We start from the raw sequence: 27,696 nt of genomic DNA on the forward strand, positions 1-27,696 counted from the left end.
ATGCAGATGGCATGTGTGGTGAAATAGGCACTGAGATCAAGTCAGTCAGTGTTGAAAGTCAACACTAAAGTAAGTTTTTGGTTTACTTGTTACATTTCTTTCATTCTATCCTTACAACTATTCTGATTATTGAATAAAAATGCCTCATGATTTTGTACAAATGTATTGTAAAATAGCCCGTGGATAGATAGTTAAGTGCAAAATGTACTTAATGGTTGCATGTTGATTCTGCATAGTAATTGTCAATTTGATTTGGGAAGAAGCCCACTCCCCACCACCACCACCACCACCACCACCGCCGCCGCCGCCGCCGCCGCCGCCACCTGTCTGTGGTGGTGTCGCATTCCACATGGTCCTCAGGTGCTGAGTATTTGCTCATCATTGCTCTGAACCAAGAGCTTCCCAATGATCGCATTTTAAGAGAAGGAATGTTGCTTATATCACAATATACTCTCAGCGGTATATTACATATACTCTCAGCAGAGATTCAGAAGGATGTAGGTTGCAGTATGTACTGGGAGATGAAGAACCTTGCAGAGGATAGAGTTGCATGGAGAGCTGCATCAAACCAGTCTCTGAGCTGAAGACCATAACAACAACAACACTCTCAGCAGGAAAATTATGTTTTGTGTGTTTTTGTGCTTTACATGTTTGTGTGTTGTTTTTCTGATGCTGATCATAGCGGTTTTGGGGAGACAAATGGAAGCCACAATGGTGGTTGTTTGGTGCTCTAATTCAATCTGGGTCTGATATAGATTTTCCTTACTTCCCTGCTTCATGAGCTAGTGCTTAATGTACTAAGCTATATATGGATCATCAGGGAAAACTACTCTTCCACATTTGATTTTGAGTTTGGCAAATTATTTTGATCCCTTCTATATTGATTTTATATTATGATTATTTTATATTATGATGTTGTTCTTTCATATCTCATATGTCATACGTTATTAATCATAATAATAATTTTACTCTCATTACTAATGTAATTAGTTTTTTAATAAGATTGGTATTTACTTTTCATTAGTACTGTTATTACAGTAATTTTATATTTTTGACTTTTTTACAGAAAAGGAAGAAGTCATGTGAAACATCAGCTGCAAGGAAAGATGGAGATGACACACACATAAATGCGAGATCTGAGCAATACAAGTCTGTAGACTCAGTGAATTATGATGCTAGTGAAGAAGTCCCTACTCAAACAGCGCCATTGTCTCCGCGCATTAAGAGGAGAAACATTTCCCACCTGGGGCAGCTGGGTAGTTACTCTCAGTTGGACCCAAACCAACCTTCTCACAGGCATCATCAGTGGACAAGGGACTTCCCCTGCAGAGGCCGCCCTGCCAGGTTGAGAAGCCAGTCCCCTGCAGATAGAGTGAGTCGATGGAAAAGAAGTCCTTCACCAGAGGAATCCTGCAGAAAATTGAGAAGCAGAAGCGTGCTACCGATCAGAGATACTCAACGTGTGACGTGGATAAAAAGACGTTCAAAGTCTTGTGACGCATACAGAAAACATAAAAGATCACATGAGAGTCGACATCCATCAAAAGAACATTTACTATTCAAAAGAATGGAACCAGTAAGTGAGCCATCATCGAACAATAGAGTGGAAAGGCAGTCCAGATCAACCAGAAGGAGATGGTCGAAGCCTGCTAGCATATCTGGAAGTCACAAAACTTCAACTAGCAGTAGAGATAAATCAACACTGCAGATGACTGCCAGCAATTCAGAATCATTGTCAGTAAGAATGGCTGCAAGATGTATACACTGCAGTAATAGTCACAAATTCCAAAAGGAACGCTCTATACTTGAAAGTGAACGTGCCATTCAGGGAAGGAGCCATGTGAACCAGACACTCTCGAGTAAAACTCAGAATGTCACAGAAGAACTGTTAAAGTACAGAAGGCGGCGTTCATTGTCTAGAAGTAGATCGGTATTGAATACCACAGAAGAATCTGGGGATGAGGTAATAGGAACCAAAATAATGCATAGTTTGTCGGGAGTGCAGGAAAACTCAAGTGGTAAAGAACAACCAACTCAAGGGTTCAAAAAGCACACAAGGAATCAATCAATGTGTCTAAACACATCTAAAAGAAACAAAAGAACAAGTAAAAAGAAAGAGGCACCAAAAGAGCATGTGGTGACCTTAAGAAGTGATTCAGTTATTCAAAATCAGAAATCATTCACTCCATTGAATAACTGCTGTGAACTTGCACAAGGACAGCCAGCATTTGGAAGCAAGCTCTTGGTGCGAATTACCCGATTAAAAAATACTGAGGATATTAGGACTAACCAGTTGTCAGGTGAGCAGTCGTCACTCAAGGACAAGATTTCAATAACAGATGACATTTCTGCAAGACTCCAGCATTCAGGCCCAGAAGATGCATTTAGGAAGAAAACACATTCACATAGAAGTCAGGTATCATCAGAGGAAAGACCCACATCTTCACATAAGCAATCTTTATCAGTGAATATGTCTAGAGGACAAAATCATCTGAATAAATTTCAAGAGATAAAAGACCAGTCAACTTTCAGCAGTACAAATTCTTTGCTAACAAAACCTAGTGAGGATGCCCATATAAGCAAGGGCAAAGAATTTTCTTATGACCATGTAGCTGACAATAGTTGTTTAATGCCAAAAAACAATACGAAAATGCATACTGAATCAAAAAATAATCAAGAACTGGCAGGAGGTACCTTAAATTTGAAAAACTTTAAAGGGTTCCCAGAAGAACAAGTTTCAGTAAACGGCAAGCTTTCTCTACCTGCGATCATATCAGAAAGTTGTGATTTTCCAATAAGCATGCAAGCACTACATCAGCTGTACTCAGCAAGCAAAAGACATTCTGCATCTGTGCTCGCACAAGGGACCTCTTCATCACTGAATGAAGTCAAAATGGCACCAGATCCTTTGTCAGATAGCAAACGTTTGTCTAGAAAACGAAAACTCTCAAACGAAGACTATCAGTCACAACATAAGTCTCTCAAATCCAGGTGCCAATTTTTGTCAGTGCCTTGTGTGGCATGTGAAAACCAAGGACATCTTTCCAAAAGGAGAGTACTTGGGAAGGTCAAGCAATCTGCTGAAGCTGTACAGAGCATCCTCCAGTCAAACAAAGTGAAAGTGAGCAAAAACAAAGCTCTACTTCTCCAAATGGCAACATACAATTCACATCTACAGTTGGGACATACCTCCACAGGTTGATATTCTTTCCATATTTTTATTGCATCATACTGTCATAAATGCTGTATACATAAACTTATCTAGGTAAATACCATATTATGATTGTTCTCTTTGCGCCAACAGTGAATGGGTCTACTGCATCTAGTGAAACCTCACAGGAAAAAAGTTGTTCTAAGATTTCAGGAAGAAATAGTTCCTTATTTAAAGATGCAAGTGCAGTATGTGATGTAACAGCATCAGATGCCAGAGCGGTATGTATTTTCCTGTTATTTGATTTAGTATGTGATACTGATTACTCTGTTATTCTATAGTGTGTTGACCTCCCTTTAAAAAACTACTTTAGGATGTTGAGGCATGCTGCAAGAGTTCAGGTATGTCAAGCTCTTCTGATGCAGTAAAAGTCAACACACTCCAGACATATTCTCCTCAGCTACTCTTTACAGTAATTATTAGTAACTCTTCTGAAGGAGCAACTCAACGATTTGTGGATAAAACACTATTTAATCTTCACTCATTATATGAACACTCATTCTCGTAGGCTTTTACATTCACACTGTTAACATACAAAGAAGCTTTAATGCCACTGACATTCTTCTCCATTGGACATACGGGTCACCAGTATCCCTTCAAGCAGTGTGTGGTGCAGACATCTCTTTGCTCACTTGTGGGTAATGTCAGGGCAGCTCAGCCAACATCGGCCCTGCATGAAGCCTGAAAGGAATGCATCAGATAAACAAACCACAGCAGCATCATCATCATCAACAACAACAACAAAGTGTAATCTAAAGAAACTATGATCCCAATTAGGGATAAATGTAATTCTCGAGAAAACAGTATTACCCCTCTTCCCACTAATGCAAAATTCATCATACTCGTCCATCTATATGCTACTACAGCACATGATTTTCCCTTCAGTCCTTTACATCTCTCATAATTATTACATATAAAATCAGGGAAAATCTCGTATTCTCACAATGGGATTGTAGATACACTGTAATACATCTCTGGCAAGTCATTTTCTTTACACTTCCACAAACACTACACTTTCAAACACTGGGCCCTCCAAGTTTTTGCTGGGGTGTATTCACCCAGCAAAATATTAAAATAGTCCCAATCTCCCAGTGTTCAGGAGGCTTTCCTCAGTTCTAAGAGAATGCTGGAGCTGGCAGTGCCTTCCCAAGTATTTTCAGTTGGCAAACATTGTGCTAGAGAAATGAATTGATTGAAGTTCTCAGTGCTCTACATAGTCCACCTCCAAGGGTATAAAATGCAATAAGAAAACCAGGAATAACTTCACAGAAACTATAGCTAAAAGTCTTATGGTAATATTGTAAGCTATTATCTCAGTTTGTATTTTTTGGTGCCCTAGTGTATCTCTGTTACACTTTGACGTAAGTTATCAATGTTTCACTTGAAATTCAGTATACTTTATCACCTGAATATCTGTTTCATTGTCCATTATAAACCATTTTACCTCAAATTGAACTTGTATAGGTTGTCGTGATCATTTCATCCATCATTCCCAGAGAAGTTTTGGTTAGACAGCTTTCTTCAGATCATTTAGGAATATCTGCAACTAACTTAAAGAATGGTGGATCTTGTAAATCTTGCCATTAGACAAGTGATAAGCACAATGGCAATTGAAATATAGTATAATAATCCTTTACCATCTTGACTGCTACCTGCAACACTAGATTACTGGCATCAGACATTGTTCTCCTCATCATTAACATCTGCATTCTGCAAACCACTCTAAAGTGCTTGGCAGAGTGTATTTATTCGCATAAGGAGTGTGTCAAGAATGATTGCTGAAATGCCTCTATGTATGCTATAGTTAACTGATTTTGCCTTTGGTGTTATTAAGTGAATGATACGTAGGGCGTTGTAGTGTATTCCTAGGTTCCTTAATTAATACTTGTTCTACAAGTTTTGTAAGAAAGTTTTTTTTTTTTTTTTATCCAGAAGATGGGATATTTTGGCAAGCTGTCTTCAGGCATCCCTGGCAACTGACTGTCTTCTGCTGGACACTGCCTTTATATCCCCATATCCACACCCACAGCCTCCAGCTAGCTGGTTCCAGACGCGGACCTGGCGCAGTGGTGGGGGAAGTATGACATTCCAGCTCAATCCAGTGTCCTCAGTCATGCCGTAGCCAGCGGCAGATGCAGGTCTCTGTCGGTGGGGCAACAATGCATCCATGTCCTCTTCAGTTGCCATGATGGGAGTGGATTTCCACATTGACTGCTGCTGTGCTTTGACCTTGATGAAGACTGGATCCCAGCAAAATTGAAACCCACTGTCTATTTATTAGTTCATGATGTAGTTGGATTTCTACAGCTTCTTTTAGAATACAATCCCAGAAAGTGTTGGCGCCATCATAATTCATGGTATGTTCATGGGAAATGCAGAGGTCTACAACAGCAAACTGTTTGGGCTGTTCATTGTCTGTGTGCATTTATGTTGAGTGCATCTCTCCTTCGCCGTTTACATAGCATGAACTGCATAAATTTTCCTGTGCTGTCAAGGGATGTGATATACTCCTGGTTTCTAGAGTTGTAGGTCATCCTTGACTGATCCCAACAAGGGTTTTCTCTTGGTGGAGAGCAGAAGACACACTTGACACTATTACTCTGAAGTATTCTTATGCTTTTTGATGGTGTGTTCCAGATGTTTAGGGTGATCATCACCACGAAAGGCCTCTCTTCATTCATAGCAGGCTGTGTTCTTGGGTTCTTTGGTCTTAAGGCCCATTGTATTTGGTGATTGCTGTAACCATTCATACAGAACATTGCTTGTAGGTGCTGCAATTTGGCTGTTGGACTGTCATGGTACAATATGATTTGTGCTCCATGCATTTGTGTGCTTAGGACCCCTCATCGTGAGGAGACTTGAAAGCTGGAGGCATGCATGCAGCCACATGAGAGATCGTACATGGAGGAACCCACATTCAGCAGTTTTCCCCATTAACAATCCAGTATTAGAATTTATGGTTTATCTGTTATGAACATTAAGCCATTTAAGGTCATAATTATGTGGAAAATCGTGGAGTTATACAGAATTGTTGTGTTACGAGCTGATAGGGCCCCCCCAGCTTGACACAACTAAGACAGTCTACTTAGCAAAGTGGAATAGTGGAGGAAAGTTTAATTTTAAATTGATAATAATCACACTTGGCTATGTGTTGTTGGACTGAAACACCAACTGGAAGGCAGATGACATGACATGACATGACATGACATGACATGACATGACATGACATGACATGACATGACATGACATGACATGACATGACATCTAAGGATGATTCACTAGTCGGTAGTTCTCTTGTTTTGGTTAGAGCCATTAAAGAAAGCTACATTTCAAAAATTGAATGGATTTGTAGAACAGGGATTCAAGGTGTAAAGATTGTTAAATAATAACTTCGCATCATGAATATAAAGTCAAGATAGACACTTACATTGCAAAATTATGTCATCAACAGTAACAAAAAGGAAATCACAAAAGTGTTATCATAAACACTTTCTTAAACTTCAGTTGTTTCTTTGAATGTTTGAAATGCATACAGTCTACTACAATACACATTTACAGTCATTAGTGCGAGGACATCTTGACAGATTCAAGAGATTCCTTTGATATCATTGCACATGCTGCAACACTGTTATGTTTTAAATATTCCATGGCCATCAGAGCACATGCATAAGCTTCATCTTCAAGTTTGTCCCAGAGAAGTCCAGTGGCATCTAATCAGTTGATTGTGGTGGTCAGCTGATAACACTTCACAACCTATCCAGTGACTGGGAAAGAACTGGGGGACCTCTTTCCTGGCCACAAATGAGTAATAATCTGGATACTCATCATGCTAGTATCAAATATATCTACATATTCCAAGTGGTACTTCCTCTAGGAAAGCTGGTAATACTTTAATAAGAACTTGTGCTTGTCTTTTACCAGTCAGGGTTCTTCAATGAAGAGAGGACCAGTCATGTAATTTCCAATAATCCAGCACCAAACATTCACATTACACAGCCTCTGATTTTTTATTTGTTTTGGTCAGTACACATTCTCAGTGGTCTAGTAATTTACAGTTCTCATATTTAGCTTCCCATGATTTGTAGAGGTAGCTTTATCAGAAAGAGAAGTCTTTAAAGAAAGAATTTATTGTCCTGATGTCACATCAAAATTGAGTGATAGAATTCCACACATCTTCTGTAATTCTGCTTGTTAATCTGCTGCTAAAGTGACACATGATACAGATGGAAGCTGTTTGTGTGCAAACTCTGAGCAATGCTGGAGTGATTTATTCCAGAGGAAGTCTCTCTCTGGAGCTAATATGTGGTTTATAAGAGAAAGGTGTCAAAACATCTGTTTCATTCACTCCACTCTTGCAGGTATGCTCCTTATTCCCTAAATAGTAATCCAGTGCCGTTCAAATAAGTTTTTTGTGCATTCACTGAATTACCATTCTTGTTGAACACCATCTGTTCAGGTATATTTGTGCGTGCAGATCAACTGTTCTCTTAACATTTCTTCTGCATTGCATGAAGAAGAAGTGTATCTAGTGACTCTTGGTATGTGAAAGGCAATTATTTTTTCAAACTGCATGGCACTCGACACACATGAATGTCACAGACATAATAAAAGCTATAGTTTGTCTGTCTGTTGAAAATGGATAAAGCCTATGTTCTAAATTTTGTAATTACTTCAAAACAAGCAATCTGATTTTGAATAGCGAGACATCATTGAATTCATCTCTTTTTAGAACTACAATATTGGCAGCAGATATTATATAGTTCTACTTGAGAAAGTGAAGTTGATACGTGCAACTAATATCTCTGTAATTACTATACCTTCATTTTGTAATAACTTTCACACAATTCATAATATATGGAAAGTTCCAGTTGGGAGTAACGAATTATTTAGAAATAAAGGAGGTTACTCACAGAAAGGCAGAAGCGCTGCGTCATCAACAGGTACACAAACAAAAGGTACAAAGCTTTGAGCTTTGCTTTGCTAACTATGAAATGAAATTCCTTTCTCAAGCTCTGTGTGTGTGTGTGTGTGTGTGTGTGTGTGTGTGTGTGTGTGTGTGCGTGCGTGCGTGCGTGCGTGCGTGCCCATGTTTCTCCTATGGCTTGAGAAAGGAATATCATTCTGAAAGCTAACAAAGCAAAGCTCAGTACCTTTTCTTTGTGTATCTGTCAACGACGCAGCACTCCTACCTTTCAGTGAGTCATCTCTCTTATTACTAAACATTTTGTTTCAAACAATGGAAAATCTAGGATCGAATGTAACAATATTATGAAATGGATAGGCACAACAAAAAGACTCACACAATATAAACTTTCGGCCAACGAGACCTTTGTTGAAAGTAGACTCACACACACGACTGCAGCCTCTGACAGCGGAAGGCACACTGTGAACAACAGCAGCGCTGCATGATGGGAGTGGCAACTAGGTGGGGATGAGGAGGAGGCTGGGGTGGGGAGGGGGAGGGGTAGCATGGTAGGTGTGGGGGACAGTGAAGTGCTGCTGGGGAGCGTACAAGGGTGAGGTGGAGAGAGGGTGGACAGCTAGGTGCAATTGGGAGGTTCGATGGAGGACAGTGGAGTAGTGGTGGGGGCGGGGGGGGGAGGGGGGTAGCGGAAAAGGAGAGAAGTAAAATGTCTGGGTGCGATGGTGGAATGAGAGCTGTGTATTGCTGGAATGGGAACAGGGAAGGGGCTGGATGGGTGTGAAAAATGACTAACGAAGATTGAGGCTAGAAGGTTTACAGGAGTGTAGAACATGTGCCACGACTGTGAAACAGTCATTGAAATTAAGGCTGTTGTGTTGTGCAGCGTGCTCAGCAACTGGGTGGTCCATTTGTTTCCTGGCCATAGTTTGTCAGTGGCCATTCTTGTGGACAGATGGCATGTTAGTTTTCATGCCCACATAGAATGCAGCACAGTGGTTGCAGGTTAGCTTGTAGATTACATGACTGATTTCATAGGTAGCCCTGCCTTTGATGGCATAGATGTTGTTTGTGACTGGACTGGAGTAGGTGGTGCTGGGAGGACGTATTGGACAGGTCTTATATCTAGGTCTATTATAGGGATATGAGCCGTGAGTAAGGGGTTGCAAGCAGGGATGGATGAGTATATTGTGTATGTTCAGTGAATGGTGGAACACCACTGTGGGAAGGATAGTAAGCAGGAAATTTCTTATTTCAGGGCATGAAGACATAGTAAAAACCTTGGCGGAGAAAGTAATTCAGTTGCTCCAGTCCTGGGTGGTACTGAGTTACGAGGCAAAAGGTCCTCTGTGGCCCGACAGTGAGACTTTGGGAGGTTGTGAGAGACTGGAAAGATAAGGTGCCGGAGATTTGTTTTTGTATAAGGATGGGAGGATAATTACGGTCTATGAAGGCCTCAGTGAGCCAGTCTGTATGTTTCAAGTGGGACTGTTCGTCACTGCTGTTACGACGACCAATGGTGGCTACGTCGTATGGAAGGGACTTCTCTGTTGATGTGGAGGTACTGCAGATGGTTTGTAGGTTTGATATGGATAAAGGTACTGATGCCATCTTTGAGGTTGAGGTCATCATTTAGGAAGGTGGTTTGTTGGGTTGAGTAGGAACAGGTGAAGCAAATGGGGAATAAGTTGTTGGAGTTCTAGAGGAATGTGGATAGGGTGTTCTCACCCTCGATCCAGATTGTCCATAACCGTACCCCAGGTTTGTTTGTAGGTGATGCCTTCAAAGGAGAAATAATTGTGGTATATAATTGATCATGGCGACTAGGAAGGAGATTGTTGGTTTGGAATCCTTTGGGCACTGGGAAATGTAGTGTTCAACAATTGTAAGGCCATGGGCATTAGGGATGTTAGTGTAAAGGGAGGTGGCATCAATAGTGATGAGCACCTTGTTAGTAAAGAGACACGAACTGTGCAGAGTCGGTGGAGGGAACGGTTGGTATCTTATACATGGAGGGTAGGTTCTGGGTCATAGGCTGAAGGTGTTGGTTTATGACAGCAGAGATTCGCTCAGTGGGAGCACAGTAACTGGCCACAGTGGGGCATCCAGGGCAGTTGGGTTTATGGACTTTAGGAAGCATGTTGAAGGTAGGAGTGTGGGGAATGGTAGGGGTGAACAGAGTGATGGATTTTGAGGAGAAGTTCTGGGATGGGCCAGAGAATATGAGGAGAGACTGGAGATCCTGCTGGATTTCTGAAATGGGGTCTGTCTTGAAATATACCGAGGGTCTCACTGAGGCCTTCATAGACTGTAATTATCCTCCCAACCATCTACAAAAATAAATCTCCCGTGCCTTATCTTTCCAGTCTCATACAACATCCCAAAGTCTTGCTGTCGGGCCACAGAGGAGCATTCCCCTTGTAACTCAGCACCACCTAGGACTGGATCAACTGAATTACATTCTCTACCAGGGTTTCGCCTACCTCTCATTGTGCTCTCAAATGAGCAATGCCCTGCCAACTATCCTTCCCACTCTTCCGTCAGTGGTATTCCGCAATCCACCAAACCTACACAATATACTCGTCCATCCTACACAAGCCCTGCTTCCAAGCCCTTAACTCATGGCTCATATCCCTCCAGTAGACCTAGATGCAAGACCTGTCGCGTTCATCCTCCCACCACCACCATGTATTCCAGTCCAGTCACAAACATCATCTATCACATCAAAGACAGGGCTACCCGTGAAACCAGTCATGTAATCTACAAGCTAAGCTGCAACCACTGTGCTGCATTCTATGTGGGCATGACAACCAATAAGCTGTCTGTCCGCAAGAATGGCCACCGACAAACTGTGGCCAAGAAACAGGTGGATCACCCTGTTGCTGAGCACACTGCCCAGCACTACATCCTTCATTTCAGAGACTGCTTCACAGCCTGTGCCAAATGGGTCCTTCACACCAACACCAGCTTTTCTGAATTGTGCAGGTGGGAACTGTCCCTGCAATATATCTTATGTTGCTGTAACCCTTCTGGCCTCAATCGTCATTTGTCATTTTTGACACCCATCCAGCCCAGCCCCTCCCCTGTTCCCATCCCAGCACTACACAGCCCTCATTCTCCCCCAGTCTCTCTCCTTTACCGATACTACTCTCCCCCCCCCCCCCCACACACACACACACACACCTGCACCTTTCCCTTGCCCTCCATCTACCTCCCTACTCAACTAGCTGTCCTACCCTCTCTCCACCTTGCCCTTGTGCACTCCCCAGCAGCACTTCACTGTCCCCCCACGCCTACCACACTATCCCGCCCCCTCCCCACCCCAGCCTCCTCCTTACCGCCATCCAGTTGCCATTCCCATCATGCACTGCTACAGTTGTTTGCAGTGTGGTTTCAGCTGTCAGAGGCTGCAGTCGTGAGTCGTGTTTGTGAGTTGCATTTGTGTGTGTGTGTGTGTGTGTGTGTGTGTGTGTGTGTGTGTGTGTGTGTGTGTGTGTATGTGTGTGTGTGTGTGTGTGTGTGTCTTCTATTTTGAACAAAGGCCTCATTGGCCGAAAGCTTATATTGTGACAGACTTCAATTATTCATTTTTCACACACTTCATCTGCATGAAAACGTAATTACAAATTCTTAAATGGTTCCAAGAATATAAGAGGCAAGTTTAGCTGAATCATTCTGTATCATAAAGAGAAACCTAGAAGATAGTCGTTGTATTTCTGAAGGTAGTATGTGTAGTTTGTGTAATATTTTTGCTTTTTATTTGCTACCCTTAAATCCTACTCGGTCATTAGAGTGGAGAGAAATAAGTAACAGCATTCTATTACTAAAAGGTTTAAAAAAGACAGCTAAAATGCATACTCATTGAGTAGATTCTCCCCCTCCCCCCCTCCCCCCCCCCCCCAACTACAGCACTGCATTAAGTGTTTATAAATACTCACAAAAGCCATATGTTGCATCGACATAATGTGAGAAATAGACTCTTCGTGGCTCTGATGGGATCAGGTTTCAAATACCGAAAGAAGCAATACTAACCCTCAAGAGTGACCAAAGAATTTTTTCGAGCTATGAAAAGGCAAGACTCATCGGCCATGAGAATGTCACCACTCTGCCCTTGCAATCCAGCACACTGATTTGAATAGGTAGAAACAAGTTTCCATTATGCAGGAATAACTACTGATTCAATCAAATTTGTTTTAGAACTCAGTCAGCTTGTTGAGCATTACAAGGCTGGAGTCAAAGATATAGTTATAACACCTCCTGCAAAAGATTTGTATGACAATTTCACAACAGAGTTGATTTGCCAGGTATCCATGTCACAGGAAGAACACATGCTTTAAGTTCTAACACGGAAAGACATCAGAGACAGGAAGCTGTTGCAATACCTGAGACATCTACGCAGTAAAGTTGATGCAGGAACTGTACTCAGAATATTGCTATGTTTGCTTTGGAGTAGCTATCTTGTGGAACATGTTAAAGCTATAAGAGTGTCTCAAATGGAAATGCCATCAGATGCCATTACATATGTGGCTGACAGGATTCAAAAGACAATAATGCTGACATAAGTCAATGCAGTAGTGGCACCATGCAACAATGCTCTGTCATCGGCAGTCTCGTGCTCATATTATGATTGCCTGTCACACAAGGTCAATGCTGTGGCTTGACAGGTGAGTAAAATGTTGTCTCATTGCAACTCTGGCATGATAGAGGGTGTTATTACAGAAGATCCCAAAGTCATTCCACAGCGAATTTGGTCCTGAATGGTGCAGAGTAGTTCCCTACAGTATGCTAGTATCACCGGAAGTTTGGAGATCAGGTGTGCAGATGTACATGACCTTGCACCTTCCCAAATGATGGCAGCAGTCAAACATAGGCAAGTCAGGTTGCTGGATGATATCTCAGTGCCTTTACATTAGTGATTGAAAGACAGACTGCAAATTTATTTTGGATACTGGTTCAGATTTGTGCATTTACACTTGAACTCACATGCATAATTGCCAGAAATTAACTTCATTGCTTTTCTGCCACAAACAGTTCATCAACATCAATGCATGATATGCAACATATCAACCTGCTCCTGCAGTTGCTACGTGCCTTCATTTGGAATTTTATGGTTGCTGATTTCACTGAGCCAATAATTGGACTAAACTTCCTGATATATTATCAGTTTCTACCTAATGTGGCAAATGTGGGCCTTGTCAACGGCATCACTGAACTTTTAGACTAGTGGATTCTACACAGTTCAGCAATACATAGGGCAAAGCTCGTGCAGGAGACAGGAAGTAAATACACCTAGTTACTTGACCATCAGGTGCCCCAAGGAAAGTACATCACAATACCATACATCATAACAAAATAACTGATACACCCCCACCTGCTCCCAATTTCATGTCATCCTAGGTATTTAGCTCCTATTTGTCTCACTATCATGAGGGCAAAATTTAATTTGATGCTCAGGGAAGGTATTATTCACCCTCCTACCAACCTGTATTCATCATCTCTCTTATATAGTAACTAAGAAGTGCAAAGTGCAGTGTGTGGTGCTTGCATAGTGATTATCATCCACTTAATGCAAGGATGATGCCAGACAGGTAGAGTCCATGCAAAATACCATGGCCAGTAAATGTGCAACCAGAGAAGTGTCATGGCTGGCGAATTTTGAGTAAAACCTACTCATTTGTTCAGTTGCCGTGTTAAAATTTACTTCTTTTGCCAAAATACAGTTGGGCAGTTGTGCAGACACAGTTGTAAGAGAATTTTGAAACAGTGATTTATTAAGTTTATTAAGTAAGGAACTGATGAAAAGCTAGGTCAATAGCTGTTGGAGAAGCACATCCTTAGTACAAAATAAATGTGTAATGTCTTCAGTTATGTTGTTCGCAAATCCATAGCATTTCTCATTTCACCAGCTACCCATGGCCCTTAAAAATTAAATTCCTTTGTTAAAAAAAAGTCTTTAGTTAGTAGAAGAACACAGTAGATAATGAAGTTTTACATATTAAACATATGGCAAAATACTCTCCTCTGGATGCTATCATTTGCAAAATCTCTTTTCAGTATCTCAAATTGTTTATGAAATATGAGGAATTTTGTAGATATTTCATTCTGGTTTTATTGCTGGTGCTTAGCGATCACAAATGAGTGTGCTTTATCAGATCACTTTTCTTAAAATTGGTGTAGACTGAGACTTCCACCGTAGTCTAAAGAAAAATGCAATATGTTAACTAAATTTCATACACAGCAAAATATTATGTAATGTGGACGAAATGCAAACTCATAGGCGACCCCTATTTTTCATTGCAAACTTTTTCAAATTTCTCGCAGTATCTTTTTCCATGTAAATATCACAACTTCTATGACCCTTAAAGAAATGATGGTCACATCATCGTGAACATGATTTAAAAAGTTGTAAGTAATGTAAAAATTCATTATTGATCTGCTGAAAGGCAGCAAATACAGTTGGCCTCCCCTTCTGAACAAACGAATAAACTCATCCCACACTTTAGACGAAAATTAGTCACTGCGCGATGGCCACCGTATCCTGTGCGGAGATACACAGGGCACCGCATAAGAGGCTAAAACTATGCTCTCCATGGTGCAACAGTGTTTAGTGTACTACAGTGTGAAAAGACGTTTAAACAAATTCCTGTGGTGGATGAAGACATTCTGAAACAGGCATTATCACTCCATTTGGCTTGGTTGAGTGTGTCTGTATAACATTTGGTTTGCAAAGTGGTGCTAAGTCTTGGCAAAGGTCCGTTGACTCTACGTTGCAAGGATTGTCATTCTGTTTTTCATATATAGATGACAGCCTCGTCTTTTCAGCCACTGCTGAACAGCAATAGCAACACTTGGTGGAAGTTTTCAGACGCCTAGAACAACAGTCTGGTGTTAAATGCTATCAGCTTTGTTTTTGATAAACCTCAGATTAGCTTCTCAGGCCATCTAATTTTGCCATCAGGGACATTGCCACCACCTGGGAAAGAAGATCCCATGACCAAAAAAAACCATCAAAGAGCTATGCCGTTTCTTGCGAATGCAAAATTTTTACAGGTGCCATCTGCACCACTCAATCAAATTGTAAGAACTGATGACTGCAGCAATTACTGAACTCAAGTCAAAGGGGAATTCAGTGATGCACTGGACTTTCGTTATGAGCTCTGCTTTTTGAGGCAGTGAAGTGAAGCATAGCAAGTGCTGCCCTCCTAGCACACTCCACATTGGATACACCTCTGGTGTTGGTAGTTGACACTCATAGGATGGCAATGCATGTAGCGTTGCAGCAGCAAGTTGATGGTGCTTGTCAACCAATTGTCTTCTTCTCACACAAGCCCTCCCCTTCACAACAGAAATGATGATCACGACCGTCTTGCTGTCTATAAAACAATCAAATACCTATAGTTTTCTGCTGCACTTCAATACAGACAGACCATGGCCGACAGTTTGAGTTGTAGTTATTTACTCAGCTCAGTAAGTTCTGCTTTTCTTTGCGTCACAGGACAACCAGTTATCACTCATCAAGCAACAACATGATCAAACATTGGCACAGTGTCATGGTATAAGTTATACAACTGCCTTACCCAAGGTCTTAATTGGTCTTTGCATGACTTACAAAGCAGACAGAATTCATCATCAATGGAGCTTGTGTATGACAAACTTCTGTGTCTACAGTTACATGTACGTACATACCCCACAAACTATTTTCTTTGAATAATTTTACACTCACCTCATAAACGTTTTCTATTTGGTTTGATTTAATCGGGAAAAAAATTCACATATTAACCCTTGGAAACTAGAATGTCAGATTTTAATATTGACAGTATAATGTAATTGGATAGGTAAAAAATCTACTCAGCAAGTGGCAACAGGAGAACACACATATACAGGGTAGATTTTCAGTTGACGGACCAGAATAACTCAAAAAATAAGTTTCACATGGAAAAATGTGTAGAATCCAAAGTTGATTATTTTCGAGTGGGACATCTACCTGTGCTAAAATTAGCCCGCCGTCCGAGCCCCCTGGGGATGGGGCCGGAGGCAACTTTAAAATTTCAAATGGAAATACTCAAATTTTTATGATGGAGTTGCGCTTTATGCGCAGCATTTCCCGGCCAAGTATGATCACGGTCCTCTTATTTTCGAGTTACTAAACAATTTACTGCGGAAGGTAGTGTGAACCAGAAAAAAAAGAACCCGTGCAGCTACTGTTTGTGGAGAAAACAATCAAGTGGTAGTCCTAGCAGCTGTGGCTCATAATCCACATGCGAGCACGAGAGAAATATCAAGGCAGTGAGGAGTTTCACACATGAGTGTTTGGAAAATCCTGAAGCTGCACAAATGTCATCCAAACCATGTATCCATGTGTCAGGAACTACATGACGATGACTTCCAAAACCGTCTAACATTTTGTCACTGGACAGTTCAGCGGATGCAAACAAAACAAAACTTATTTTGCCAGAGTACTTTTCTACCATGAGGCAACATCACAAACCATACCAAAGTTAATCGCCATAACATGCATTACTGGAGTGAACAGAACCCTCATCGGATTCGAGAAGTCAACCATCAGTGACGTTTGTCAGTTAATGTTTGGTTTGGTGTAATTGGCAATAAACTGATTGGTCCATATTTTATCGGTGGTAATTTGAATAGCAACAAATATCGAAACTTACTTGAAAATGAAATGCCAGATCTACTTGAAGACCTGAACATCGAACTTCGACAAAATGTGTGGTTTCAACATGATGGTTGTCCAGCGCATTATTCATTAGTAGCACGTGATGTACTAGATCAACTTTACCATGGTCGCTGGATTGGAAGGGCAGGTCCTGTGAATTGGCCAGCCAAATCGCCTGACCTTACCTCACCAGATTTTTTCTGATGGGGTTATGTAAAAGATATTGTTTATTAGGAAATGCCTACCACTTGTGAAAACATGATGCAAAGAATAAGAGATGCTTGCACTGCAATTACACCAGACATGTTATCAAGATGTGTGCAGGGATTTACAGCAGAGACAATAAATCCATCAAAGTTGGAGGTCATAACTTTGAACATTTGATTTCATAAAATGGTTAGATGCAAGGGAATTACAGCGCCAACTACCAAGAAAACAAATGTTTAAGGCAAAATGTGTGTAGTTAATTATGTAGAATCTGATTCTGCAGTAAGAAATGGGGGTTCCCATTTGAAAGTTGCCTCCCGCACCATCCCCAGTGGGCTAATTTTAGCAAGAGCTGAGGTCCCCCTCGAAAATAATCAACTTCGGATTCTACACATTTAATCATGTGAAATGTATTTTTCGAGTTGTTCTGGTGTGTCAAGTTAAAATTTGCACCCTGTATAAAAAAAGTTTTACTTATGCAAGCTGTTGGCGCCAGTGATTGTTTCTTCTGGCAGAAGGGTTGGAGGGGAAAGAAGCAGACTGCACTGAAAGGAAGTGGAGAAGTTTAGAAGAAGGGGTAGAGTTCAGAAAAGTCGCCAGAACCCTGGTCAGGAGAGGCTTACTAGACAGAATGAGAAGGAAAGACATTGTATTGTGATAAATTGATTATTTTCGTTGTTATGTTAGCCCTTGTGGCTACCATTCCTTCTTATATAATCCTCTTCTCAGTTTTTGATGTCATCTGTCTCTGTTTTCTACCTTATCTCTAGTAGTCTGTTTGCTTGTTTATTTGTACAACCCAGTTTACTAAAATTGCTCCTACATCTTTTCTAGTACTGATTTCCATGTATGTAGACATGCCCATTGTTATTTATTAATTTGCACATAACAATTCCGTTGTTATTTAGGAATTAGTTTATGGTTCACTACACTGCAGGGCCTTCTCCTGATCATCTTTCACTGATGTATTTGGTAATTTGATAGCTATATTTTTCCCACCCTCCACTTACCTTGTTTATAAATAATTCATTTGTGTTCTTGTGCATTTGTTTTTTGTTGAATAGCTCTGATCGACTTTTATCGCCATTACTTCATTTGCCAAGCAAAGTAGTTTACATTTTCTTCTCAGACTTTCTCTTTCTGTTTTCCCCATTTTAAATAAAAATTTTGTCTCTTTTTCACATCTTTCCTCTATCAATTTTTCCTTTTCCAATAGTTTAATTGTCATATAGCACACTTTTCTGATGATAACTTCTCGCCTACTCATCACCTCTTGCTAACCGTTGTCCAGTCTCTTAATTTTCATAGGAATTTTTCTGATTTTTCAGTTTTCCTTGCTTTTCTTCCTTTTTCTATGTTTTTCCACCCTCTGCTTCTCTTTTTTTGCCACTCGCACCATTTCTAACACTCCAAATAGTCAGTTATTTCCATAAAAAATCCCATCACATTTTACATCCATTCTTTTCGAAAACATGTGACTGAGTTCCCATATTCCGTTTCTTGAAACCTGCTTGTCTCTTGGAGTTACTCCGAAGGGCCTAACATTGAAAGTCCCTGTTTCTGGATGTAATCCTACTTTACACCAGGCTCGTCTACAGTTTCAAATACAGCAATCTTTAGCACTTACTTGGCTAATTTGTGACTTACATGCCTCATCTGCCAATTTCTACTCCACCAGACTTCTCTCCTCCTACAAAATTCTGCTGTTATCTGCTCCTCATGTTTCCTTGGATGGTGTCATTGCCAAGACAACTTCAGGCTGCAACAACATACCAGGCTTCACCTCAAAAAGCTGTGCCACTTTCTCCTAAACTACCTCAACAATGGTGTTTCCCATCTTGTCCCTCTGCAGCTCCCTAAACAGGCACACCATCAACCACTACTTTTCTCTTGCAAAGCTGACCTTCACCAACCTCCTTAACATCCCACAGCCTTTACCACTGCTTCCTGGGACAATAATTAATCATAATCACAAGAACCAGTCACAACAGTAGGGTGTTTTCAACTTCTCGTCTCAAGCACTCTCCTCTCCTGTATTATCCATGGGTCTCACTATGTCCTAAACCTGCATTTAATCATGCTGCTTTGGAGAAGGACCTACATTCCTTCACACTTAATGTTAACTGGAAATGCCACTCTGCTACCCAACCACAAAACCTCTCCAACAGCAAACCTGAGACTGAACATTGTCTTCAACAGTTCTGTCCACGATCCCAACTTCATCCACCATCGCTACCTCAGAATCATTCCTTACAAGCCTTCCAAATATTTCTCATACCATGCATTGCTTTACGATCCTTCGTCAGGTCCAAACAACATGACACCAACCTGTCCTCTGCGCAACTCCAGGCTATGTGTCCCCTAAAAGCTGATGACTTCATCATTATCCTTCCAACAGACAAAGGAGCTACCATTGTGGTACTTCACTGAGAGTATGACTGGCTGTGAATGTTGGTGAAAGCCTTCGCCGGCTGTCTGACACCACTATATACAGTATCTAAAAACCAAGATTCCATCCCAATGATTCAAATTGATCTACAGTCCCTCCTCAGAACCTCAGGCCCCTCAACAGGACTAACACCTCAGTCCATAGAACTTCTTATCCCACCCAAACCATGTGCCCCACCTTTTACCTTCTTCCTAAGATCTACAAAACTAAATCGTCCTGGCCATCCTGTAGTTGCTGGCTTCAAAGCACCCACCAAACATATATCTGCTTTAATTGATTAGCATCTCCAAACCATATCACAAAGACTTCCCTCCTGTATTAAAGACACCAACCATTTTATAGATCATCTGACATCTGTGTCCTTTTCCTCCCACCACACACCTTGCTTGTCACCATTGATGCAACCTCCCTCTATGCTAATATCCCCCACATAAATGGTCTATTCACTGCTGACCCTTTCCTCAGTCAGTGCCCATCTGATTCCATACCTACGACATCCTTCCTGATCACCTTAATCAACTTTATACTTACTAACTGACTTATTCTTAATAAACTATTACATTTGTCATGAGTGAAAAGTGCTTGACTTGCCGTAGGATTGTTAGGTCAGGGCTTTGGTGTGATGGGTGCTGTAGTATTTTCAATGTGGGTGACTGTAGTGGCATGGGAATAGGGGAAGTAAATGAGACTCATCCGTGGTTTTGTAAGATTTGCAGTAGAGATAGGAAGATACTAGAACAGGAGGCTGAGTTAGACAAGGCCAGGGGAGATCTTGACACGTTAAGGAGGGAGAAGGGTAAGGAGAGGTGGGAAGTGGCAACAGGCAACAGGAGGAACAGGCCTAGAACTTTGTCTGACAGCTTCGTGGTGAATGTGGAAAATAGATTTGACCTGTTGCTTCAGTTAGAAGCTGGTGAGCCTCAAGAAGTTCCAGGTGTAGACAGGGCACAACAAATATTGAAAAGTAAGAATGTAGGGAAATCAGTAAAGAGAAAGAAAGTGTTGTTGTTAGGTAGTTCCCATGGAAGAGGTGTTGGCCAACTTTTGCAGGATGAACTACGATCAGAATACCAGGTCACCAATTCTTTTAAACCAAGTGCTGGTCTGGAGCACGTGACAGAGGATTTAGGATCACATTGCAAAGATTTCACTAAGGAAAACACCGTGGTTATAGTGGGTGGGGGAGGTAACAGTATTGACAGAGATCGTGGGTACAGTATAGACTGTGACCTGGCAAAGTTTGCATCAGCATCGAAGCATACTAGTGTTGTGTTTGTATCTGTTCTTGGGTGCCATGACCAACCTCATTTGAACTCCTCTGTGTCAGGAGAGTTAATTTGGAGCTGTAACGGCTGCTTATGTCGGGTGCCGGGTCACACATTGGTGTGGTTCCTGTTGATCCTCTCAATAGGTGGGATTATACTAGGTATGGTCTCCACCTCAACAGAAAGGGGAAGGGTAAATTGGCTGGGAAAATAGCAGGACAGTTAAAAGGGGGAGGCACTGTCATGAGTGGTAAAATACCAATGGTTATAGGGTTCAGAGAAGACCCTTTTTTAGGGTGGCGAGGACAGAAAGAAACCGAATTTTAAGAGAGGTTAGAACTGAGACAAACCTTCAGTTTGAGAAAGAAACCAAAAAATATAATACTAGCTTATTATGTCAGTATAAACAGCTATTGGTTAAGAATTTTAAACAGTCAGTAGATATTTTAACTCTACCCAATTTTAACTCGGTCAATGTGAAATGTCAGCTATCTTTATTGCATCAAAATATTAGAGGATTGAGAAATAAAATTAATGAACCAACTATCTGCATAGATGAATTAGTCTTCAAACCCAGCTGACATAATCTGCCTCTGTGAACATCATGTGACCACCGGTATAGAAATTTTAAGTGTTACAGTGTTTAGGTTAGTATCTCACTTTTGTAGATCAGAAATGGAGAAAGGAGGAGTTGCCACATTCATCAGGAACTGTCATAAATTTAAGAACATAGACATTAATAAATTTTGCCTAGAACAGCATATGGTAGCATGTGCAACAGAAGTAGAATTTCACAAAAAATCGTTCATAATATTAAGTGTATATCGAGCACTTGCAGGTAACTTTAATCTGTTCATAAACCACCTTCAAGCTGCACTGGCCCATTTAACAACCATAAACAAAGAAATAGTGGTTGCTGGTGATTTCAATGAAGATTTCCTTAGACTCCCACAATAAGAACTTATTTGAGTTAGTAACATTGTCAATCAACTTAATTCCCACTGAAAAGTTCCCCACTAGGGTAGCCAATTGCTCACATACAGAGGACTGATGACCATAGCTGTTAAGTCCCATAGTGCTCAGAGCCATTTTGCTCACGTACAGCCACTGATAATATCTTTCTAGAAAAAAACCAATGAACAAAATTATATTACAAAACCAATAGTCAGTGGCCTCTCAGACCATAAGATGCAGTACTTCTGTTAAATGTTAACACTGAACAGGATATAAAATCTGTTAAATCTGAGCTCAAGAGGGTAATCAATAAGCCAAAAATTGATTATTTTAGGACACTCCTCGGAGACATTCATTGGACTGATGTTTACAGTGTTCATGGCATGAATGAAAAATATAACACTTGCGCAATAAAGTGCTTACCTTATTTGAATACCGTTTTCCCCCAAAAACTTACCAAGGTTAGAGCGAAGTTTACAAAGAAGCCATGAATTACTCAAGGAATAGGGGTATCTTGTAAAACAAAAAGAAAACGGTATCTGTCAATCTGAAATAGTTCCGATGTTGATGCTATAGCACATTACAAGAAATACTGCAAAATATTAAAGACTATAATATCAACATCAAAGCAAATATATTACAAGGAGAAGATAGTCACATCAGATAACAAAATAAAGACAATATGGGGTATAGTGAAGGAGGAGACCGGTAGAACCAGACATGAAGAGGAACAAATAGCATTAAGAGTAAATGATACATTGGTGACAGATGTGTATAGTGTTGCAGAACTTTTTAACAAACATTTTATAATTGTTAGTGAAAAGATGGGGTTGTCAGGTTCTGTAGATGCTGCTATGGGATATCTCAGACCAGACATTTCAAGTATTACACATTTATTAGCTTATAAATAAATAAATAAATAAACAAACTTTTTTATTTTAAATTCAGTACATTAGTATTTGTAAAATGACTCTTTCATATAGTGTTCATTAAAAAAAAATGAGCATCATTCCACTTGGGATCTGTGGATTGGTACATTAGCTTATATGTTTTAGTTGTAAATATTTGTCATGTATTGTTGTTTTTCTGACACATTCTACATCCTGGAGGACCTCCTCACTACGGATCATATGGAATGAAAGTAAATCTAATCTAATCTAAAACAACTATGTCATCTTTGAGGGCAGACATACAAACAGATCAGGGTTGCGACCATGAGAACCAGGATAGCACCTTCCTAAGCCAACTTTTCATGGGTAGCTTGGAGGGGCTTTCCTGGGACCCATAAGCCTTCAGCCCCTTATTTGGTATCGATACATCGATGAGGTCAGAGTTAGAAGTTAATACATTGAACTGTTTTTACTTTATGGCGGACGCACTTTTGGAAAATCATTTCTTGAGAGAAACCTGTTTATAGTTTAGGGAAAACTTTTATATATATTATTAGTTCAGTTTGCATAAAAACTACATATTGTTATATATTCTTGGTATTGTTTATTGTTGTGGTCTTCAGTCCTGAGACTGGTTTGATGCAGCTCTCCATGCTACCCTATCCTGTGCAAGCTTCATCATCTCCCAGTACTTACTGCAACCTACATCCTTCTGAATTTGCTTAGTGTATTCATCTCTTGGTCTCCCTCTACTATTTTTACCCTCCTCACTGCCCTCCAATGCTAAATTTGTGATCCGTTGATGCCTCAGAACATGTCCCACTAACCGGTTCCTTCTTTTTGTCAAGTTGTGCCACAAACTCCTCTTCTCCCCAATTCTATTCAGTACTTCATCATTAGTTATGTGATCTTCCCATTTAATCTTCAGCATTCTTCTGTAGCACCACATTTCGAAAGCTTCTATTCTCCTCTTGCCCAAACTATTTATCGTCCATGTTTCACTTCCATACATGGCTACATTCCATTCAAATACTTTCAGAAACGACTTCCTGACACTTAAATCTATACTCGATGTTAACAAATTTCTCTTCTTCAGAAGTACTTTCCTTGCCATCACCAGTCTACATTTTATCTCTTCTCTACTTCGACCATCATCAGTTATTTTGCTCCCCAAATAGCAAAACTCCTTTGCTATTTTAAGTGTCTCATTTCCTAATCTAATTCCCTCAGCTTCACCCAACTTAATTTGACTAAATTCCACTATCCTCATTTTGCTTTTGTTGATGTTCATCTTATATGCTCCTTTCAAGACACTGTCCATTCCATTAAGCTGCTCTTCCAGGTCCTTTGCTGTCTCTGACAGCATTACAATGTCATCAGCAAACCTCAAAGTTTTTATTTCTTCTCTATGGATTTTAATACCTACTCCGAATTTTTCTTTTGCTTCCTTTACTGCTTGCTCAATATACACATGGAATAATATTGGGGACAGGCTACAACCATGTCTCACTCCCTTTCCAACCACTGCTTCCCTTTTGTGCCCCTAGACTCTTACAACTGCCATCTGCTTTCTGTACAAATTGTAAATAGCCTTTCGCTCCCTGTATTTTACCCCTGCCAGCTTTAGAATTTGAAAGAGAGTATTCCAGTCAACATTGTCAAAAGCTTTCTGTAAGTCTACAAATGCTACAAACGTAGGTTTGAATTTCCTTAATCTTTCCTCTAAGATAAGTCGTAAGGTCAGTATTGCCTCACGTGTTCCAATATTTCTACTGAATCCAAACTGATCTTCCTCGAGGTTGGCTTCTACGAGTTTCTCCATTTGTCTGTAAGAATTCGTGTTAGTATTTTGCAGCTGTGACTTATTAAACTGATAGTTCGGTAATTTTTACATCTGTCAACACCTGCTTTCTTTGGGATTGGAATTATTATATTCTTCTTGATGTCTGAGGGTATTTAACCTGTCTCATACATCTTGCTCAGCATATGGTAGAGTTTTGTCAGGCCGTCAGTAGTTCTAATGGAATGTTGTCTACTTCCGGGGTCTTGTTTTGAGTCAGGTCTTTTAGGGCTCTGTTGAACTCTTCACGCAGTTTCGTATCTCCCATTTCATTTTCATCTGCATCCTCTTCCATTTCCATAATATTGTCATCAGGTACATCGTCCTTGTATAGATCCTCTATATACTCCTTCCACCTTTCTGCTTTCCCTTCTTTAGTCAGTTCATCCAGGTCCCATCTCTTTAAATTCCCACCTTTTTGCAGTTTCTTCAGTTTTAATCTACAGTTCATAACCAGTAGATTGTGGTCAGAGTCCACATCTGCCTCTGGAAATGTCTTACAATTTAAAACCTGGTTCCTAAATGTCTGTGTTACCATTATATAATCTGTCTGATACCTTCTAGCATCTCCAGGTTCTTCCATGTATACAACCTTCTTTTATGATTCTTGAACCAAGTGTTAGGTTATGATTACTTTATGCTCTGTGCAAAATTCTACCAGACGGCTTCCTCTTTCATTTCTTACCCCCTATCCATATTCACCTACTGTGTTTCCTTTCTCTCCCTTTTCCTACTCTCGAATTCCAGTCACCCATGACTATTAAATTTTCATCTCCCTTCACTACCTGTATAATTTCTTGCATCTAATCATATATTTCATAAATTTCATCATCATCTGAAGAGCTAGTTGGCATATAAAATTGTACTACTGTTGTAGGCACGGGCTTCGTGTCTATCTTGGCCCCAATAATGCGTTCACTATGCTGTTTGTAGTAGCTTACCCGCACTCCTATTTTTTTATTCATTATTAAACCTACTCCTGCATAACCCCTATTTGATTTTGTATTTATAACCCTGTATTCACCTGACCAAAAGTCTTGTTCCTCCTGCCACCAAACTTCACTAATTCCCACTATATCTAACTTTAACCTATCCATTTCCCTTTTTTAATTTTCTAACCTACCTGCCCGATTAAGGGATCTGACATTCCACGCTCCGATCCGTAGAACGCCAGATTTCTTTCTCCTGATAACGACATCGCTGTTGCCCCTGCAACTACTGAAAAGGCTGCTGCGCCTCTTCCAGAACCACATGTTTGTCTGGCCTCTCAACAGATACCCCTCCATTGTGATTGCATCTACGGCACGGCCATCTGTATCTCTGAGGCACGCAAGCCTCCCCACCAACGGCAAGGTCCATGCATCATGGGGGGTTCTTGGTGTTACTGAACACAAATCAGAAATTAGATTTTCAAAATTCAAAATAGCTAATCCAATACGGTGGACCAAAAATTATGTTTGGACCAAAACAAGTGTTTTCATTATTTATATTTAGTCTGCAACTCCCAGACCATTTATCAATCCTTCCTCTAACTTGAATTGTTCCTGGAGAGTAATTCCCTCATTATTCTTGACAAAAAAACTGATCTAGCTGAGATGGATATGCTGTAGTCAGCAGCCTGCATGTGGGGTTCATCAGCTTTTTCGGTGAATATGTTTGCATGCATACTGCAATATAAATCATTTTGTGGATGTGTGTCACAGCACGACAAGTTGTCTACCAGAGCCGGGCATCTCTGCTTGAGAGCATCTCATGGCGGCTGTGACATTGCTTTGAACAATGGTCTGTAGAAACTTACGTAACACGTCTTTCCATCTCAGCATTCTACACACACATACCTTTCAAAAAAGCAATAAATAATCAAATTTTTGACCATTTGAATGATAACTTGTCCTTAAGACAACCAGTGTTTGAGACAGTTGTGTCACTGCAAAGAATTTGTACATTGTGTTCATTACTGCAATACATTAATATATTCTAAACAGCATTGACTTGCTCTTTACTGTAACCATCCTGTAATTTTTAAATGCTGCTTCCAAATGTAACAATGATTGGGAGCATTTCTTCTTGTGATTTCCTGCCCTTTAATGCTGGCAACAGTTTACCGTTCCCAATGAACAGTAAGAACTACATGGCTATTGTTCTTGGAAGCTGATTTTATTGCTCCATATTATTCATTCTCTTCTCTTCATCTGTGTAAGTCAGTGAAGAGAAGATTTATTAATATAGGTCACTTCAGTATTATGACCAAGTGTGTCTGCTGTCACCAGAAGAATATACAGGGTGGTCCATTGATTGTGACCGGACCAAATATCTCACGAAATAAGCGCCAAACGAAAAACTACAAAGAATGAAACTTGTCTAGCTTGAAGGGGGAAACCAGATGGCGCTATGACTGGCCCGCTAGATGGCATTGCCATAGGTCAAACAGATATCAACTGCATTTTTTAAAATAGGACCCCCCATTCTTTATTACATATTCGTGTAGTATGTAAAGAAATGTGAATGTTTTAATTGGACCACATTTTTGCTTTGTGATAGATGGTGCTGTAATAGTCACAAACATATGGCTCACAGTTTTAGACAAACAGTTAGTAACAGGTAAGTTTTTTAAATTTAAATACAGAACATAGGTATGTTTGAAAATTTTATTTTGGTTGTTCCAATGTGATATATGTACCTTTGTCAACTTACCATTTCTGAGAATGCATGCTGTTACAGCGTGATTACCTGTAAATACCACTTTAATGCAATAAATGCTCAAAATGATGTCAATCAACCTCAATGCATTTATGCATTTGGCTATATGTGTGACGACATTCCTCTCAACAATGAGTAGTTCACCTTCCGTAATGTTCATACATACATTGACAATGCGCTGACGCATGTTGTCAGATGTTGTCGATGGATCACAATAGCAAATATCCTTCAACTTTCCCCAAAGAAAGAAATCCGGTGATGTCAGATCCAGTGAATGTGCGGCCCATGCTTCGACGACCAATCCAGCTGTCATGAAATATGCCATTCAGTACCGCGAGCTGTGTGCCAGACATCTATCATGTTGGAAGTACATCGCCATTCTGTCATGCAATGAAACATCTTGTAGTAACGTTAGTAGAACATTACATAGGAAATCAGCATACATTGCACCATTTAGATTGCCATCGATAAAATGGGGGCCAATTATCCTTCCTCTCATAATGCCGCACCATACACTAACCCCGCCAAGGTCGCTGATGTTCCACTTGTCGCAGCCATTGTGGATTTTCCGTTCCCCAATAGTGC

General features: G+C 40.4%; 1 protein-coding gene across 7 annotated transcripts in view; it reads left to right on the plus strand.

Annotated features, from left to right (window-relative positions):
• LOC126334604 (uncharacterized) overlaps positions 1–27,696 on the plus strand; it is a 270,217-nt gene that overhangs the window by 217,865 nt on the left and 24,656 nt on the right. For all 7 annotated transcript variants that reach the window (XM_049997000.1, XM_049997005.1, XM_049997002.1 and 4 more), the window contains 2 exons: positions 1,067–3,197; positions 3,305–3,432. In XM_049997000.1, the coding sequence (XP_049852957.1) occupies positions 1,067–3,197; positions 3,305–3,432 (2,259 nt within the window). The remainder of the gene's footprint in view (positions 1–1,066; positions 3,198–3,304; positions 3,433–27,696) is intronic.

This window comes from Schistocerca gregaria, chromosome 2 (genome assembly GCF_023897955.1).
Source record: "Schistocerca gregaria isolate iqSchGreg1 chromosome 2, iqSchGreg1.2, whole genome shotgun sequence".
Classification (NCBI taxonomy): Eukaryota; Metazoa; Arthropoda; class Insecta; order Orthoptera; family Acrididae; genus Schistocerca; species Schistocerca gregaria.